Source organism: Hesperophylax consimilis, chromosome 7 (genome assembly GCF_061612785.1).
Source record: "Hesperophylax consimilis isolate HC1 chromosome 7, BYU_Hcon_1.0, whole genome shotgun sequence".
In the NCBI taxonomy this organism is placed as follows: Eukaryota; Metazoa; Arthropoda; class Insecta; order Trichoptera; family Limnephilidae; genus Hesperophylax; species Hesperophylax consimilis.
In genome coordinates, this window is record NC_142842.1 from 12260646 (window position 1) to 12281165 (window position 20520).

Sequence of the window (20520 nt, forward strand, 5' to 3'; positions counted from 1 at the left end):
AAATCAACTGCAATTGGGTTGTCAATAAGGGAATATCTGATAGGGAATGTATGTAATATTTAGTAACGGTTTACCTGCGGTGTAGGCGCAGGTTGTTTATGCGGCGGAGCCCCCGCGCCCCCTTGTCCCGCCGGGTTGCCGACGCCCTGCCCCGCGGCGCCGGGCCCCACGTGCAGCCGGTTGCGCAGCGTTACCAGCTCGCTGCTGAGGCTGCGCAGACGCTGCTGTAGGTGCACGGCCTCGTTGGAGGAGGACGCGTCTGAAACACAGAATTCTGACACTTTTAATGCGGGTCTGCTCTTCATAAGCTGGGTGACAGGTTCATGTATAATTTGACTGATGAGTTGGTGCATCATGGAAGGAATCATCATTCAGAATATCATTTTGGCGTTGGTCTGCTCTTTATAAACTGGGTGACAGGTTGGTGTATATTGATAAGGAATCATATTTATAAGTTGGGTGATGAGTTCGTGTATCATGGAAGAAAGCATATTGTGAGAGAGTGTGTTAGACTGTGTAATGTTGGTGCTGGTCTGCTCTTCATAAGTTGGGTGACAGGTTCACGTATAAGTTAAGTGATGAGTTGGTGCATCATGGAAGTAATCATATTGGTGCTATGCAGAATATCATTTTGGCGTTGGTCTGTTCTTTATAAACTAGGTGACAGGTTGGTGTATATTGATAAGGAATCATATTTATAAGTTGGGTGATATTGATAAGGAAACATATTTGTAAGTTGGGGTGTATCATAGAAGAAATCATATTGTGAGAGGGTGTGTTAGACTGTGTTATGTTGGTGCTGGTCTGCTCTTCATAAGCTGGTAAAAGGTTAATGTAAATTTGGAAGGAATAAAATTTATAAGTTGGGTGATCAGTTCGTGTATCATGGAAGGAATCATTCTGTTACATGGTGTGGTAGACGGTGTTATGTTGGACATCATTTGTCATTTGTCTGCTCTTTATAAATTGGGTGATGAGTTGGTGAATCATAAACGGAACCATATTGCGAGGACACGCCTGAAATACAGAATTCCAATACTTCTGGTGCGGGTCTGTCCTTTAAATGTTGGGTCATAAGTTTTGCGGGTACCCTCTTTATGAGTTGGTTTAAGTAGCATGAAATTAATAATTTAAAACAGGGTGAGAGGTTGGTTTGTATTGAAACGTTGGAGGATGACGCGTCTGAAATACAGAATTCTAATATTTTGCTCTTTACACTTTGGGTGATGACTTGGTGTATCGTGGAAGGTATAATATTGTGACTGAATGACATACTTTTGGTTCGAGACTTCTCTTTGCAGGTCGGGTAAAATAATGGTTTGTACTGGGGTGACAAGTTAGTGTACGTTAGGGTCGGAAGGAATCACATCAAGGAATTAATTCACTGGGTGTTAGTCAGTGTACATTAACGTGGTGTAATGCGTACAGGGTATTAAAGCTGCTGGTCCTGGTCAGCTCTTTAAATGGTTGGGGGATGTAGGGTGCACACTAGGGTTGGAATCACTTCACCCCTGGGAATTCACAGGCTGACATAATATTGTTAATTTAGATGTAAAGTCTGCAGTAGAATATTCCTTTGATTCGGGTCTACTCACAACAATGTCATTGGGTAGCAAGATAGTGCGTATTCGCTATGTTAAATGCGTGCATATTATATTAAATTAAAAGTCGTTGTTGTCTGAAAAATACTGTAAAGAACGCAGAATTATTACTAATACTCATATAGAGAATATATACTTTTTCTAAGGGATTTGATAATCATGCGGATTTAAATAAGTTTTGTAATATACCACCACAAAGCGTATAAAATATTGTTTTTAATTTTCTGGTATTAAACCATGTTCCCGATTTGGTAAAATTTATTGAAATAAATGTGTCATGCAAAAAATATATTTAAAAAAATCTTCTCTATTCTCTTACATCCTACATAAATATTTTTCTATTGCCTGCCTAATTTGAATAATACATGCTAAACGTAATTTGTTTCTGTCACCCCAAATCATTGTTTCTTCCGCTATAATGGGAGAATTTAACGATACATATTTCACAACATCGAACATTAAATGTGGATGTGATTCTTAACGGCTGATGCGCAATTTAAAGTGTGTGAAGAGAATTCTAATATTAATAGGAATATTATACAGTTGCCGTTGGAAGAGGCGAGCTCTGGAACTGTGTAGGAATCAAAGACTTTAAGTTGGCATTAATACGATTAGTGCTAAATTAATGTCCGCTGGTTTTGTTCACCTCCAAAAGCCAAACATATACAAAAAATTTCTTTCACTGTGTTTTTTTTTTTCTGTAAGTATGTTTGTACAAATTCGCAAGTAGAATTTGATTTATCATCACAACACCTGGCACAGTGCTCCGTCCAAGTTTCAACACTTTTTTCTCTACATTTTTAATTATTGAAAAGTTAAAAAATGATATCTCATATTTTGGTAACTAATGGATATTTGTATTTTTTTTTTTTTTTTTTTTTTACAGTAATACCGCACAAGAGTCCCAACTGCTCCCGTCTGGAGCCAGTGAGACTATGGCATCCCCAATTGGGGTATGTTGTGAGGCTGAGGGTATTGGGGAGGGGAGGGAGATGGGTAAGAGGAAGGTGGGGAAGTACCTGGCTATTCAGATCTGGTCACCAAACACGGCTAAAGCCATTTCAAGCAACGTTTCAATTCTGAATGGTGGTCTTACACCAGGGCGATACTGAGAGTATCTTCCACTCTGGAACGTGCCGCAAATATACTATATATTATTTTAAATTAATTAATTGTGAAATAACACAAATTAATCAAATAAAATTTATTTGCGCACGCCGGGTTCGAACCCGCGACCTTCGGATCTGTAGTCAAAAGCGTATACCACTAGACCACGCCGGCCGTCAATATGTATGCTCCGTAGCTCACAATGAAGATAATATTGAAGGTGAAAATTTATTTATTTTTATATAAAATAGGTTATTGTGTTTTATACTGAAAACTTGGTAGACGACGAATTGTTCAAGATACCACACCACAGAACAGATTTTCTAATATTACAAGAGGAATAGTGCTATTGAATGAAATTTCAAAAACAATTGATAAATTGAATAACTTTTTGAATAATAATAATAACAGGTGTTTTATTATCTAATGATTGCCTTACCGGGATCTGCTGTGCTGAGGATTAAATTTACATATTATTAAAATTTAGTAGTATGGATAATATAAGTAATTTTAAACATGTTAAATAGTGTTTTTTTTAAATAATCATAAATTTATTACATGATGTTTTCTTGTTCCACTTCACTGGTTTCTCTGCATCCTTTTTATTAAAATTTAAGAATAAAATGTTATAATACTGTTTTGTGTTTTGAATGAGAGTGGGATTTAGTTGTATTGTTTAGTACCATGGTATAAGAAGCTTTTTGCCCGTATGTTGTATTTGTAGTTGCTTGTTGGATATGTTTTTGACCTTGAGATCGAGTGTTTCTAATATACGTGCAATATAGTGTTATTTCTTGTGTTTTGTATTTATGAATACAGAATAGAGTTGTAATTAACATGATTTTAAGTTTGTCGAAGATTTCGTCAGTTCTTCTTACGGGGCAGAATAATTTTCATTATGGCTTTAAATGAGTGATATGATATTGTAATGCACATAACCTTAAACTTTTTTGTTTAACTATCTTCCAAATGTCATGAATGTCAAAATAATAAATCTTTTATTGTAACTGGATAAATTATCAGTCGTTCAAAAAATGTATATATTATATGTGTAGATGATATGTGACACTTGGCAATATTTTATCTATAAGTACACCAAGATGATAAATGTATTTGTGTAACCAATAATTCAGTTTAATGTTCTGGCTTGAAAATTCTCCGAACTGCAAGAAAAAAGTCTCTTTGACTTCTACCCGGTACAAAATACTATAATATAAATTCTAAATGATTTAACAAATTTATCTAAAAATTCTAGCGAGACCTGACTGCAAAAAAATATCATTATAAATACCTATCTACGGCAGGTAGGTACCTACTTTAACTATATTATTCCGCATCGCCCTGACCCGTCAATGGCCGACAGGGGTGTCACTTAGAACGGAAAAGAAGCTCGAAGAATCTCCGGAATGTCGGACCAATAAAGCTGCTCCGAATGAATAAATTTATTTCACCGGTGATTAAATAGCGGATAATATTATGATTGAAGCACGGGTAACACTCGTTCGGAATTCGAAATTCACGCGTAAGATATTTTATCTATGGTATTCAAAGACCGAAATTTTCCAACATGGAGTTTTAAATTCAAATTATGCTTGCTGTGTTGCCATTTTACAAAATAGCTGACCTAAAACTACCGAGCAAAAAACGAGTTTTCCAATAAGAGGTGTTATTTTGAATAGCCCGCTATTTCGGTAGATGTTACTTTTGAAGCTGTCATTTTTTGACATTTGACCATAAAAAACTACGCCATTAATAAAAATGGAACGATACACGCTTCAACAACGCATTGAAATTATTAAAATTCACTTGAGTGAATCAAATGCAAATCATCTTGAGTGATGAGGCCCATTTCCACCTCGGTGGCTTCGTCAACAAGCAAAATTGTCGCATCTGGGGCTCGGAAAACCCAAGAGTTATTGTTGAAAAGCCTCTTTATCCTCAAAGTGTGACTGTTTAGTGCGGTTTATGGTCCGGCGGAGTAATTGGACCTAACTTTTTTGAAAATGAGGCTGGAGCAACAGTTACGGTGAATGGATTGCGCTATCGAGAGATAATTAATGATTTTTTATGGCCGTAATTGGATGATATTGATCTGGACAACGTTTACAAGCAACGAAACCATTGATCTTATAAGAGTGAATATCATAATAACACCTCTTCTTGGAAAATCCTGTATCATTGAAAGTTAAATATCAAAGCTTATTAATATTATGCATATCGTATACCCAGGCAGGTGGGAATCTACTTACAACTTAAATTCAATTAAATTTTATGTTTTCAATGATCACAGATTTCTCAATCTATCAATCTAAGATTTTGACAACAATTGATGCGGTGAAGCTATTTATATTTGATTACGAAAGCAAGTGCAAAAAAATTAAAAAGTCCGACAGACAACTGGCCAAGTTCATTGACTGCTTGGCTCGCGTTGTTCCGCGGGCAAAGGAGAAGAAGTAAAGCCTAAGTTATGATCACATTTTGACCTTATCTCCCTCGGTACTCGGTTCAAGCAGGTAACTTCGTGCTTGCGAAAACAGTCCGAGACCCGTTTCTTCGGTACGACCGAACCTAGCCAAACCATAGCGTAGCGGAAATATCAGTTACCTTATGCAAAACTTGTGTGCAAAGTTTAACTTGCATTTTGATTCTAGAATGACGAATTCTAGTCTAATTTTGTCGTCTGTCGTTGCCCGTGGCGTGGAATGACGCCAGAATGACGGTGCGTTTAGAACAGATTATAAATTATTTTTCGAGAACGAACGAAGATATGACATGGATAAGAAATGCTTTAGAACAGATTATAAATTATTTTTCGAGAACGAACGAAGATATGACATGGTCACATTTTGACCTTATCTCCCTCGGTACTCGGTTCAAGCAGGTAACTTCGTGCTTGCGAAAACAGTCCGAGACCCGTTTCTTCGGTACGACCGAACCTAGCCAAACCATAGCGTAGCGGAAATATCAGTTACCTTATGCAAAACTTGTGTGCAAAGTTTAACTTGCATTTTGATTCTAGAATGACGAATTCTAGTCTAATTTTGTCGTCTGTCGTTGCCCGTGGCGTGGAATGACGCCAGAATGACGGTGCGTTTAGAACAGATTATAAATTATTTTTCGAGAACGAACGAAGATATGACATGGATAAGAAATGCGTTTAGAACAGATTATAAATTATTTTTCGAGAACGAACGAAGATATGACATTATGTTGATCTTTATTAATAATTTATCATAGTCAATTATCAAATGGATATACTTAGATGTTTGATCAACAAAAAATGTATTACCTTTACTAAATACCTCATCATTTTAAACATTATTTTTACTGTCAATGCTAATATTGCACAAGAGCCTCAACTGCTCCCAACATCCCAACGGTCTTTAGCAAGTAAAACTATGGCATTCCCAAATGGTGTTTGTTGTGAGGCTTAAAAGTATGGGGAGAGAGTGGAAGGAGATTAGAAAGAGGAAGACGCGGAAGTACCTGTCTATTCAGATCGGGACTTCACGCAGCTTTCAATTCTGAAAGTTTGTTTTTCACCAGAACGATACTGAGAGTATCTTCCAGTCTGAAACATAATGCAAATATACTATATATTAGTTTAAATTAAATTAATTTTGAAAAACCAAATTTAATTAAATTAAATTTACTTGCGCATGTCGGAACATGAACCAGCGACCTACGGATTCATGGTCGACCACGGAGGATCATCAGAGTGTACAATATGTACATAGTTTAAAAAAGCTAGAGTAATCCACTTAAATATCTGCTAATAGTTCGTGCTATTTTAAAGATACAAAATTCAATGTTTGTAACTTATGTTAGTAGGAATAGAGTAAATGTTTTATTATTGTTTGTAACCTAACCACAGTTGATATATTATATAATATTATGAAACCTTAACACTGCTATAAAATATATTTATGAAACCCGTTTGTTCGACTCGACCCAACTGTAGTGCAAATATTATTAAAAGTACTGGTTTAGTGTGCAACCTTTTCTAGCCTTAGTGGAAATATCAGCAGACAACGCATTTAACGTTTAAAATATAGGTACTTTAGATCATTATTAATAAAAATAAATCTATTAACCATAACATGCTTTACAGTACATATACGAGTGCAGATACGTGAAAAATAATAATTGTAGTATTGTGAACCTGAAAATATTTACACCAGGATACTATTTGCCTTTCAAAAGACGAAATTTACGTTTCGGAAGTTTCCTAACTTAACTTGATTACGACAACTGTCCACATCTGTCAAAAATTTTGGTACAAGAAATTCACAATTCATATAAATAATTATTAATTGATAAATAATTTAGTTACCTACTGTATCGCTTGTCTGATTTGATTTATGCTTATCAGTGCCAATTTTAAAAATTAAAAAGACTTAACATAATAATTTTACGCATTACAATAATTTCAAATCACCGAAAATCAAAATTAGTACGTTTAATTATACGCTGCAGGTATAGGTGTCATGGTACTCTGCTAAAAACTAATAAAAATAACAGTACATAATAAAATTAAGTGTACGTTTTTTAAACTTAACCTAACCTGATAGGACCATTTTAATATTCTTTTCCTAATACAGGTCTGTACTGCGGTAAATTCTGTTTACCTAGACATAATAAGGATAGTGGTTGATTAGATCTAAGCGTCGGGTTCACCCAGGCGTCAGTCCTCTGTTAGCTAGTCCTCCATCATTTTACAAACAATATTTTAGTAGTGTGGAAATTAAAATATCGTCAGTTTATTTGTAACCAGAGAATATTATGTCTTTCTTTTAAAAAAAATGTAGCTAACTATGTGACAATAACATCAATGTTTTTTTTGGATCGGACTTTCAGGAACTCTGTGAGTTGGTCATTCAGGATTTCGGTTTTCCGGAACTCGGTATGTTGGTCATTCAGAATTTCGGCTTTCAGAGTTATTATTTATTTTTTGGATCGGACTTTTAGGAACTCGGAAAGTCGGTCATTCAGGATTTCGGCTTTCCGGAACTCGGTATGTTAGTCATTCAGGATTTCGGATTTCAGAGTTATTATTTATTTTTTGGATCGGACTTTCAGGAACTCATTGAGTTGGTCATTCAGGATTTCGGCTTTCAGGGTTATTATTTATTTTTCGGATCGGACTTTCAGTAACTCCGTAAGTTGGTCATTCTGGATTTCAGCTTTCCGGAACTCGGTATTTTTCAGGATTACGCCTTTCAGGGTTATTATTCGAAAAAAAGCATAGTATTTTTGCAATAATAGATTTATTTTTATTGATAGATGTATTTAAAAATATTTTTTTTTTGTTTTACTGAAGATTGAACCTTCCTCCCCGGGGAATGGAGTCAACCGTGCTAACAACTGCGCTAAATCGTGATTGGGTAGGACCGACATTTATGCCGTATATTAACTGCTGTAATGTAATTAATTGTGCTGTGTGTATTCGTGATTGTTGCAAAAAGTAAACGGATTACATTGCCATCGACAAAGAGTCTATCTGTCGAGTTGCGGCTCGATCGGAAGTCGGGAAGTGGGTTAATTTTCACTTCCAAGATTTGTATTCACTCATTATTTTATTTATAAAATTCGTGTTATTGTTTTGTACATTGGACTTAAGTCACACGTTAATAAACAAATAAATAAATTTACGAAAACAAAATCGGAATTAAAATTTATATATTTAAAAACTACCAACAGATCATTGTGTTAAAGGGGGATTGAATTAGTACATTATGTGTAATGGGATGTATTCGATTGTGTTAAAAGGGGGGTGAATTAGTACACTATGTATAATGCGATGTATTCGATTGTGTTAAAAGGGGAGTGAATTAGTACACTATGTATAATACGCTGTATTTGATTGTGTTAAAAGGGGAGTGAATTAGTACACTATGTATAATGGGATGTATTCGATTATGTTAAAAGGAGAGTGAATTAGTATACTATGTGTACGGGACCAAGTTAGTGAAGCCCGCACAAATACTGCAAATTCAATAGGGCACCGGCACACATTGACACCTTGATCTGAGAGTTTTTGCAGGGGCAGTAGGAAAACATTAAATTAAACAAGTATTACTTTCCCGAGTACTCTCGGATGAGAAGTGACTGTTTGTACCAGTTACTTCTCTATTTATTGGACAAAATTATACATTAAATTTCACACATGTTCAATGAGAGTAATTAGCGATCACCCTTATCTCTTCACTGTGTTGAACAAAACAAAAACATTAGTTTTTAAATGTATGGTGGCGCCGAAAATCCATTAATATTAACTATAGCAGTCGCACATTAAGGATGTGGGATAATATTATAGTATCATATTTATTTTGACGCAGATATCTAAATGGTTTTATCAAAAATATTAAGGACATCGTAAAAACTTGAGATCTTGTTATCTCATAATGACTTTGGCTCTGCACGTCCGATATACTATGTATAATGCGATGTATTCGATTGTCTGTTAAAAGGGGAGTGAATTAGTACACTATGTATAATGTGATGTATTCGATTGTGTTAAAAGGAGAGTGAATTAGTACACTATCTATAATGCGATGTATTCGTTTTTTAATCTATGGTATCGACCACTTCTTTAATGGCTCATTTACCAATACTTCGCACATACATTTAATGCAAAAAAAATCCAAATTGTTTACAATAATCTTACGTACATAAAATTCTCATACTAGATACTTCTGTTCGAATCTACACCCAGCTCACAAAACCAATATAATAACAGTGTTCATTGATTGAAAATAACGGAAAAGCTGTTTCAGTAATTGCACAATAACATTACAGAACAATGATACGATTGTGTGATGTTTGCCGGGTACCGTGTGTCTATAAAGAAAGCAATCTATCCAACAGGCAAAGCGATTTCCCCCGCTTGAGATCCGAACCACCCGGTACCGTTACCTGGAAGTCGTGAAAGATCCTTCCACCTTACCTCGGTAAGTGGATGTCGTAATGTTTGAGTTATGTCTGACGGTTCACAGAGTGATTCAAACGAACCTGGATTCAAAGGTTTCTCTTATTGCCGAGTTTTACTAATTTAGATTTTTCTTCATACTTTATAAGATATTATTTTTCTATGCTTGAAGCTCTTATGTACAATTGGCCTTTTTATTAAAACAAGCATTATTACTTTGACTACCTCCGTGGTCGAGCTTCTAATGTCCTGGGATACGAATTCAGAGGTCACGGGTTACAATCTAGACGTGTGCAATAAAATGTTAAATAATAATAATTTACACATGGTTTTCACAATTTTCTATATTCTTTTTTTAACATTAACTCCATACTAAAGACTCTCAGGAAAATAAGTTCCCACTGAACCTAAGTAATAATAGAGGATACTGTGTGAGGAGATTTTTGAAGGAGGGGATGAAAAAAGTGCTGGAAAGGAAACAAGTATGAGGGATGTGTAGAATTCCAGGGGACAGAGTTTGAATCTATTACGGCTGGAGAGGTCAAAGGATCTCCTTCAACCGGCTTCTCCCGTTGCACGAAATGGATCTGGCCGTGTTTGGCGACCAGCTCTAAATAGTTAGGTACTTCCCCACCTTCCTCTCCCCATATCCTTCCTCTCCCCACTACCTCCAGCCTCACAATTAGGGATGCCATAGTCTCACTGGCTTCCAGCCTGTTGGAAGGAGTCAGAACTCCTGTGCGGTTTCACATAAAAAAGAAAATTATAAATAACAACATTGTTAACGCAAACCGTCTGAAAGTTAGCACGTTTTTGCTTCACATTCAACTGTGGATTGCTCTTCTTTATAAAACATCTAGTGAATATGGAGATAGTACCTTAAGAAGCGCTATTAAGCAAATTATTATATAGATACGTCGTACTTAATCCGCGGGAAATCGCCAGATAAGTGATGTTGTGTTGATTATCGCGGCTATTAGCGGTTACCGCATCCCCATTTGCGGTCGGCTTCGTCATTACCGATTCACTTTATGCGGATGCGGAATAATTGACGGACAATGAGATGTAATCGTGATTCTTAGCTGCGAAATATGTAACTACGCTATACGAATGCTCTTGTCAAATGTCATTGATCTATATCTAAAAAAAAAATTGAGTGCCAGAGGGAGTTCAAAGTAGGACCAGCACAAGGCATTTTGGCCATTGTAATGTGTCCTTATTTTGAACAGAAAAGTGTTGTAAAAAGTTACAGAACAAATATTAATAGTACTTCTGAAATCATGTAATAAATGAACCATAATCTCAATGACAATTCTTTTTTCAAACTTTCTTCACGTATGTAGGTACCATAATATTGAAAAGCTCGCCACCCAGTCACAGTTAGTCATCTAGTCGAAGTAAAGCTTGATCGAATAACCGAGTAGATGCTGCAGATTTTTGACAATGGTATGGAACACACAAAAATATTTACAGACCGATGATGTGCTAAACGGTCGAGATGAAAAAAACATCGCTACAATCTCTCAGTCTTATGTTTGGAAATAAGATGACAATTATGTTTGTAAGTAAGATGACAATTTTTTGTCCTTTTATTAATGAGTACGAGTTGATATAATATTTTTCCACTGTAAATTCATTATTATTTACAAGCTAAACCTATCATTATTGTTTTTATATTTTTTAAAGAGGAAGCTACAAGCCAAAAATGTGTATATTCTTGGTATGCCTAATATCGTCACGAATATAAGTAATATGCATTAAAATCGCTTAGCAAACGGAGTCAAGAAACGCTCAATTTCAAGCGTAAAATGGTTATTATTTATTTTTAAAACAATTTTGCAAGCAAGCAAAAAACTTATTAAACTGTCACAGATAATCTTAGCCATAAGTTGTTTCATTTATGCGTTCATACATTTCTATTGAATAAATACATTTTTTAGTAGTTTACATTCATATTTTATGTTGAGTAAATAAAATGTTTATTTGAATTCTACTCAAGGGATACGATAGGAACAGCTTCAATCTATCTAAATCATATTTTTTGGTATCCATAATGTAAACCAATTCGTTATAAAGATTAATCGAAAATAGTGATTTAGTATTAAGCATCGCATTAATATATCGTAAAAACTCTTCATGAAGGAAATCAAGCATTAAAAATGTGATTTTATTCTATTGATTTTCTGAGAACACTTTTAAAGAGTTTTAAAAAAATATCTAAATTTCAAATGCCGATGGCTTTCCACCAGTCACAAAGTGTGTTACGTTATTATGTATTTTCACCTTGAGGTGATTTTGCACAAAACGGCGCTATATAAATCATCCAACTATTATTATTATTTAAAACCGGTAGTGCGAATTTTCTCAAATATTAGCAATATAAAACGATTTTCAATTATCATTTAAAGAGTTCTTCCAGAAAGCTCTAGCTCCGAAATGTGAGTACACAACCTAAAACCACCCATTTGGTGAAAGCTAGAAAGGTTCGATGTTTTTTTCTGCGATAATTATTTAATAATCCCAATTATTCTGCGGCAGGCGATTAAAAATTGCGTCATGAAATGTAACATGTGACTGTTAATTATATAGCTGGAGTCATGCAATAATTCCAACTACCATCGTACCAGCTACTTGCAATTAAGAGCAGTGGCTCGACGACCATCTGGACATCTTGGGCAGGTCTGAAAAATCCCCTTGCCTGGGTTAGACATTCCGATGCAACAATCATATATCATGCGAGTATTTTGAGAAAATTATGCAACGGTCCCCATTTTAATTAACTGGGGAGAGCAAAAAATATTACGAAAATATATTCACGCCATGATTGCTGATATTTAATAAATTCAAATAACCTGACAATATAAAAAAAACGGCCAAGATTGTAAGTGGAAAATGTTTCTTGTGTGCTGACCAACTACTTAAACCCGGCGCATTTGTCTTTTGAGCTACGAATTTGGACAAAATCATTGTAGGATTCTGCAGGTTCATGGAACTGATATAAGCTGGCCATGTGGAGAAAGGTGCACGAGGACAGGACATCGATATTCATGCCCATGTTCCATTGGAAGCGTCTCAAAGGCAGACCAAAGAAGACGTGGAATGGATTGGAAGAATCTTGGAGTAAACAGAACTGAAGGCTAATGATTTGGAACCGGATCCAGTAAGGAGCTTTTACAGAGAAGGCCAAATCTCACCATGGGATTGCACCATGGTGATGATTTTATGTTAGAGAGTGATTAGCTTGCGTTCGTTGCTACGCCACTGGGTTAGAGTATGAAGGTGTCGTGTTCATGACATATTGCTAGAAGGAATCCTCATTTACCAAGTTATGCAGCAATTTTCGCGAGAACACCTGTCTTCAAAAGGAACATCCAGAAAGTGGAATAGAAAACTAACTGCAATGATATAAAAAGCGTTTAAGTATCAAGGTAAGCTCTGGCATATTGAAACTTGCAAAGATTTTACCATATGGAATTTTTTGGTAAATTAGCTCGCAGTTTTGAAATAACTGTCTTTCTGTCCAAATACAGAACATGGAAGGTTTTTAAATAGATAGTCCTAGTTTGGGTGAAACCGGGTAGTAACGAGTAAAAATATAACTGATGATTTAAAGAAATGCTTAAAAAAAAATATAACACGTGTTTGTAAAATAATACCAGTAAACAAATCTCTCCAAAATATAAAAAAAATGATCTCAATTTTCTATTCGTTTGTTCTCGCAAGTCCCATTGAAAACTGGTTTTAACGGCGAGTTTTGATTCAAAGATACATAAATCGGATCGTGATGATTTTGCGGTGTGTGATAGCGAACATATTCATATTTATATAATTATTAATTTCATCTCGTTGGAGTCATATTTGATTTCCCATCAGAAACAAATCTTTCTCAGATAACGGGACATCCAAAACGAAATGACATTTTGCTTCACTTGAAGATTGTCCCTAATAGGTCCTGTTACAAATTAACTAACTAACCATCACGCCGTTTGATCATCACGATCAGATTTCAGGAGCCAGGTTCTTCAAAATCTTCCTTCTACCCATTTTCTTCTCCTCCACACTCATTTCAGCATTACAAAATACCCAATTGGGGATGAGTTCCACTGGCTGCGTGGGGCAGTATTATGAAAAGAATGCTTCGATGTTTTCCGGTTTATGATAAGGAATACACTAAAAGAAGAAGAGGTATAAGCACAATTATAATTACGATTATAAGTACGAATTTAAGTTAAATAACAATTTTTAGCCCTGTAACCCAACTGTGTCAACTATATCGTATGGTGAAGTAGACATTTTTGTTGATAATTTGATTCAGAAACAATATCTGCTATTGATGAAAAATGTGTAGCAAATGATGAGCAAATTATAATATGTTTCACTTGTGTCTCTTTGTGACTCTTGTGCCTCTTATGACTCTTCTGTGTTTCGTGTCACTCGTGTTTTTTATATATCTTGTATCTCTTGTATTTCTTGAGTCTCTTGTGTCTCTTGTGTCTCTTGTGTCTCTTGTGTTTCTTGTGTCTCTTGCTTCTCTTTGTATTATTTGTCATTTGACTGAGTTTTTACATAATTTTATATTTTGTAATTTTATGTAATCCCTTGACTGAGTAGGTTTTTGTAATTTTTATGTACCTATTTGTATATTAACTTAGTTTTTATATGTAGATTCTTCTCACGTATGCGAAAACCTCTGTAAGGACCCAGTATAAATAAATAATTTACAAGTACGAGTATAAGTACGTGCATAAGAAAGAATATAAAAACGTGTCAGACCTGAATTTGACCGATCAATGGCTAAGTTAGCATCGCGTTTGGATACCACCCAGGCGTCGTGTGTTTAATACCTCGACGAGTATAAGTACGATTATAAGTAAGAGTATAATTACGAGTATAAGTACAAGAATAATTACGAGTGTATGTATGAGTATAAGCACATTAATTTAGAAAACGCTAATGTTCATGTCGTATGGGCATCACAAACACTTAATTTAATTCAAAGTTATGGTGAAAGGTTCGATGGTCAAATGTTCTCTTCGAGCGGAGATTTAACGTGGAATCAAGACGCGGCATGCAAAATGAGACATTTTATTACCGTTATCACAACAGTTATGCCTGATTAATATTTAAAAGTTTTCCAATAAAGCCTCTCAAGGGGGTCAAGGGTCATCATGGAGGCAAGCCTGAGAAGAAGATACGTGTGAAGAGTCAGATGCTTATAATAGACTATTTTAATCTATTCGTTGCCTTTCTGTTGGCCGATCTGTTTGAAAGAAAAAGCTCTAATCCAAGCTTTAGAGATTACAATGAATAACTTATCAATTGAAAAATATATAAGTTCGTAATATTATAATAAAAATAAAATGAATTTTCCTGTTAGTATCTGAGTTGACAAATGCGCCGTGTTTCATACTCAGGCGTCGTGGGTTCATTCGAATGAATTCCTCAACTATTCCACAAGCAATATTATATCATACCGCTTACAATTACGGTATTAGGAAATATATTTTTGTAAAAAAAACACTTTATCTTGTAACGTGAACAGCTGTCATTCGTAAAAATAATTGCAGAGCAGATTTTTTTTTAAATAAATATCATTTTGAATTTATGACGGGATTCCATTCAAATATTACTTTTTATAGATTAAAACAACTTCACAAAATTATTCCATTTTTTAATTTTTTTTATCTGGAACGCACGGAGAATAATGAGTATTACTAAATTATTAAGAATCTCTTAAAATTATTATTAATCCGATTAAAAATTGGATTACAGGCCTTTAACGAATGAATTAAAAGGTTTATAAACTATATTATTGGGGTGATTATATAATTTTATCAGAAATCCAATTAATTCATTCGTTAAAGGCCTGCAATCCCGTTTTTAACCGGATTATCAAAAATTTAAAGACTTAATATATTACTAATACTGTTTTTTCTTCATGCGGTTTCACCATAAAACGGGCATCTTCAGACTGGGTGCGAAAGGTGTCTAAATCCATTAAATTTAATAATAATACGTAGTTATTACTTGAAAAAAAAAACTTTAATAAAAGTACTTTTTATACTCGAATGTGATGTGTTGTTCTGCTGTAAATGTAATTTAATAAAGTAATCAATTAACCGAGTGGAACGAATAAAAATATGCTGAAAAGACACACGCTTATTCCAATTCCAATAAAATTATTTTACTATCGACAGAAGCAATTATTTATCCGTGATAAAATCATAAATCATCTCATTTTCCTTCACAGCATCCGACTGTAATCTCAGGCAACAGAAAGGTGACTCGATCTCAATTAAAAGTACAATCGTTACTGATTGCGGACCCCGCACGAAGCGATGGCTCAGTCGTTCAATGACTTAGAAAAAATACTTCCTTTTCAGAAGACCAGTTTGGCTAGTCATTCAGCAATTAATAGCAATCCTCGGACCCGCGACTTACAGCCTGAGATGTGCTAATCTTTTTATGGAGTATCGGTTTATCATTAAACACCATCGACGTGTCGTTGGAGGAATGAAAATCATGCCTTTTGAAGAGGTTTCTTTTTGCAGTAAGTAATTGTGGAGTAACAAAGTTTTTGAAAAATATTCGAGCTAAATTTAAAACGTTTTGTTCATAAAGATATATTATAATTTTGCTACACATTCATACGACCCAATTATTTCAAAATACTTAAGGCGATGCCATACGTAGTAATGCAAAATCATGTGTTTTTGGTTTGAAAATTTGGTCGCCTAGAAATGTTTCAGATGCTTTAATTAAATACTGCGAGTAGAATACATCTTGGCCTTTCAAATAATCGAGTAATTTTTAGGTAAGTCTTTTTATAAACCCAGAAAAAAATAATGTAAAGGCCTATGAAAATTGCTTTAAAGTTCAAAATCTCCTACTTACGAACCCATTTTCGGTTATGATTTTATTGTATAATGTGGAAAATTAGGTTATTTATAAAATGATCAAAAAAAAATTTATGCCTGAACATCCACAAAATAAAATAAAAGGCACTTTTTGGCCATGTTTTTTTCTTGCATAAATCAAAACAGGCGGATGGTGTTAAGCGGGAATTTAAACCTTATCGCCATCTACGTAAGGGTTGTTATTGATAGCGGCTCAATTTAAAATATTACACGACGTAGTGCATCGCCTTAACTTATAAAAATACTCATTTAGGTGGTTGATGCATGGGTAAGTTGGAATTTGGTAAGTTGGTAAGTTAAGAACGGTAACTTGTAAGTTGGTAAGCTAAGAACTGTGAAATATTCCAGCGTAATGCGTAACATTATTCAAGTTCATTGAATTTCATATACCCACAAGAGCTAATCGTTCAAAATCCTGTTTAAATGTAACAATTCCAGGACTGAGCATTTCAAATACTCGTAACTTAAAAAGCAAAAACAAATTAATGCAGTTAACAACTTTACACTAAATGGGTGTTTTGGGTTAATTAAAAACCGGATATCATATGGTCATGTTTTACTATTCAGCATTTCTCCATGAAAGTTTAGCCATGCCTTAGTTTATCTTTAAATCAGTATGGTAATCGAAAATTCAAATGGTAGAACATTATTTGTGTAAATATTCTTTCGGAGTCTAATTAAACACATGTTTTAGATATAAGACAGGGTTTTCCAATAAGAGGTGTTATTTTGATATTCAATCGTAAAATATCAATGGTTTCGTTGATGGTGTGGCAAGTAGCGCCGTCTTGTTGAAAGTAAACGTTGTCCAGATCAATACCATCCAATTCCGGCCATAAAAAATCATTAATCATCTCTCGATAGCGCAATCCATTCACCGTAACTGTTGCTCCAGCCTCATTTTCGAAATTGATTTCTCATTTTATGGTCCAATGACTCCGCCGGACCATAAACCGTACCAAACAGTCACACGTTGAGAATAGAGAGGCTTTTTAAGAATAATTTTTGGGTTTTTCGAGCCCCAAATGCGACAATTTTGCTTGTTGACGAAGCCACCGAGGTGGAAATGGGCCTCATCACTCAAGATGATTTGCATTTGATTCACTCAAGTGAAGTTTAATAATTTCAATGCGTTGTTGAAGCGTGTATCGTTCCATTTTTATTAATGACGTAGTTTCTACTTGTCAAATGTCAACAAATGACAGCTTCAAAATTAACATCTACCGAAAAAGTGGGCTATTCAAAATGACACCTCTTATTGGAAAACCCTGTACTAAATGAAAAGGCTTTGGTGCTTACAATGCGCGAGATTTTAACTAATAAACGTATGATAAATTTAGTATTATAGTGTCGACTGAAGGGAAACACGCTGTTAAGTTTGTATAAATTTAATTGACCCAAAAATGTTTATAGGACCCATTGTAAGATTTTTTAATGGTGGCCGCGGCAAGTTAAGATTTCTGACGTGAATAAAAGTTTATTCGTAATCAGGCTTGAAGTACCGCCTCTTCGATTCGGTGGCGGCAGAGAAGCAGGGCCGGATTTAGGACACGGCCAAGTGGGATATGAAAACCGGGTGCAATAGTTTTTTTTCATTTATTGAAGAGTATAATATATCTGATTGTTTGAAGAAATAAAATTTTTCAAATCATAAGAAACTTGCAAGAAATTTACAGATTCTTTTGTTTTGAGTGCTACTATTTTCAGATTGCAATGTTATTTCCATCGAGTTTGGAAGAAAGTAATAATTTCTGTCAATTAATTTGACCATAAGTCATTCTATTCAATTTCAGAAAAAAAACTTAAATAGGTTTTTTTTTAACTTTAAATAAATAAAAAAAGTTCAAAGTGACGGGAGCAAAAGGTTCTATGGCATCACGAATTGGTAAATGTTAAGATGTTGTAATAAGTGGAAGGGGAAATAGAAGAAAGAGACGTGCGGTAGTACCTACACGATTTCAGATTTGGTCACTAAATATAGCCAAAGCTGTTTTGAGCAATTCATTCCGTTTATTAATGGTGGTTTGTTGCCGGGTTGTTTCAGAGAATTTGAACAGTTCTTAAAATTTCAAAGTTAAATTTCAAGTTTTGTGAAAGATTTTCTCAAGTTTTTCAAGTTCTGTCAAGCAACTAGCCTATAATGATATAATAACAGAACTTGAATAAGACTTTCACAGAACCCGAAAATGAACGTTGAAATTTGATGTATTGTTCCAATTCTCTGAATCATCAAATTTCTAATTACACATCTGCCTTGATGATGGACACTACAATGCTGTCCGAAACGTTGGCTAAAGAAGGGGGTAGCGCAACACGGCATAATACCCCGATAACAAATCACCATAATACTTTTGGCCGTGAAAATCTCAAATCATACAAATTTCAACCCGTGTCAGAGAATTTTAAGAATTCTTCAAATTTCAAAGTTAATTTTCATGTTGTATGATTTTTTTTTCAAGTTCTGTTATTATTTCAGTTCTGTCAAGCAACAAGCCTATAATGATATAATAACAAAACTTGTAATAACTAACAGAACTATAATAGGACTATCACAGAACCCAAAAAATAACTTTGAAATTTGACGAATTGTTCAAATTCTGTGAAACAACCCATCCTAAGAGTATCATTCACAGCGGAATTTATCTAAAATACTACGTTAAGTTCTTAATTTAAAATAAGCCACCTGATTTTTTTTTCGAACCCAGTTTATAAACTCGTGACTTTTATGTTTATAGCCTTCATGGCTTGAATAAATATATAAATAAATAAAAAATAAAACTAATTTTTTGGTGGGAGAAAAACATGTTTGTGAAAATTCGGGGACAAGGAATGGAGAATTACCGAATTAAATTCAATGGGCGAAACATGTTTTAGGTCCAGCCCTGTTAACTAACTGCCGGCAATCATACATAAGATTACTTTATAGATACTCAGTCAATGACCTCAATTGAATGCGAGGTTATAAAAAATATTAATATGCTAATGATTTAATAGGAGCCTCCGTTTTATAGGATGCTTTATTGGGTCCTAAAGGAAAGATGATTATTTTCCATTAGTTATTTTTTCTTATTGAAAAATAAAAATTATTGATAAATACAGAATTTAAACTAGTAATTCTGTGTACAGTAAACCTAGCGCCCAAAAAATTAAGTTTCTAATTGTTTCTCTTAATAAATCAAAACCAAAATTTCCTCAGAAATCATATGTTTGTAATTAGGTCTGAAATGCGTACATATTTAATTATAAACAGTGATTATATAATAAAATATTTTAAGTAACATTGACAAAAAATTTTCCAAAGAAATTTTACCATCTCAATTCTTTTTTCAAATTTTCTTCAGGCAGGTAGGTACTATAAAATTGATCATTCCGATTTGACAGCTCTTAGTATGAACCACGATCATGCGCATTATGGAGGGATAAAAGGTAGTATTTTGAACAATCTCGAACCAGAACCTGAAAGAAATAGATATATTTACAGACAGTTGAAATACCAAATGGTCTAGTTAAAACAGCACTTCGCTAAGATTGGTAAAAAAATAGCGGTCCAGTCTTATATTTTTATTGTCGAATGCAGATTTCTAGATGTAGGTAAATGACGCTGTGAACTAGTAATGGTTGCGTTGATATAGAAATTCATTCCAGAAGAAGTTATTTTTAACGTGAATTCCGCCTAAGAGTCCCAACTGCTCCCCACTAACCGTAAGTAGTAGAATGAATGAAGAGTGTGAGGAGGAGAAAGAGATGGTTTAGATGAAGGTGGGGAAATATCTGGATATTCTTCTATGGTCACCAAATTCGTCTTGATTTATTTCCAGCAACAATTTTTTGGATTTATTTGTGAACGGTGGTCTTTCACCAGGACGGTATTGAGAATATGTAAGTATCTACCATTCGTGCAAATTTCATAATGTCAGGGCTCACCGTTAGAGGGGTTTTTCTGTTTAAAAAAACAGTTTTTCTGCTT

General features: G+C 34.5%; 1 protein-coding gene across 1 annotated transcript in view; it reads right to left on the bottom strand.

Annotated features, from left to right (window-relative positions):
- The window catches only part of dachs (unconventional myosin-IXb-like dachs), a 92985-nt gene that overhangs the window by 29041 nt on the left and 43424 nt on the right, over positions 1-20520 (bottom strand). The window contains exon 2 of the mRNA XM_089633217.1: positions 75-274. Within this exon, the coding sequence (XP_089489343.1) occupies positions 75-274 (200 nt within the window). The remainder of the gene's footprint in view (positions 1-74; positions 275-20520) is intronic.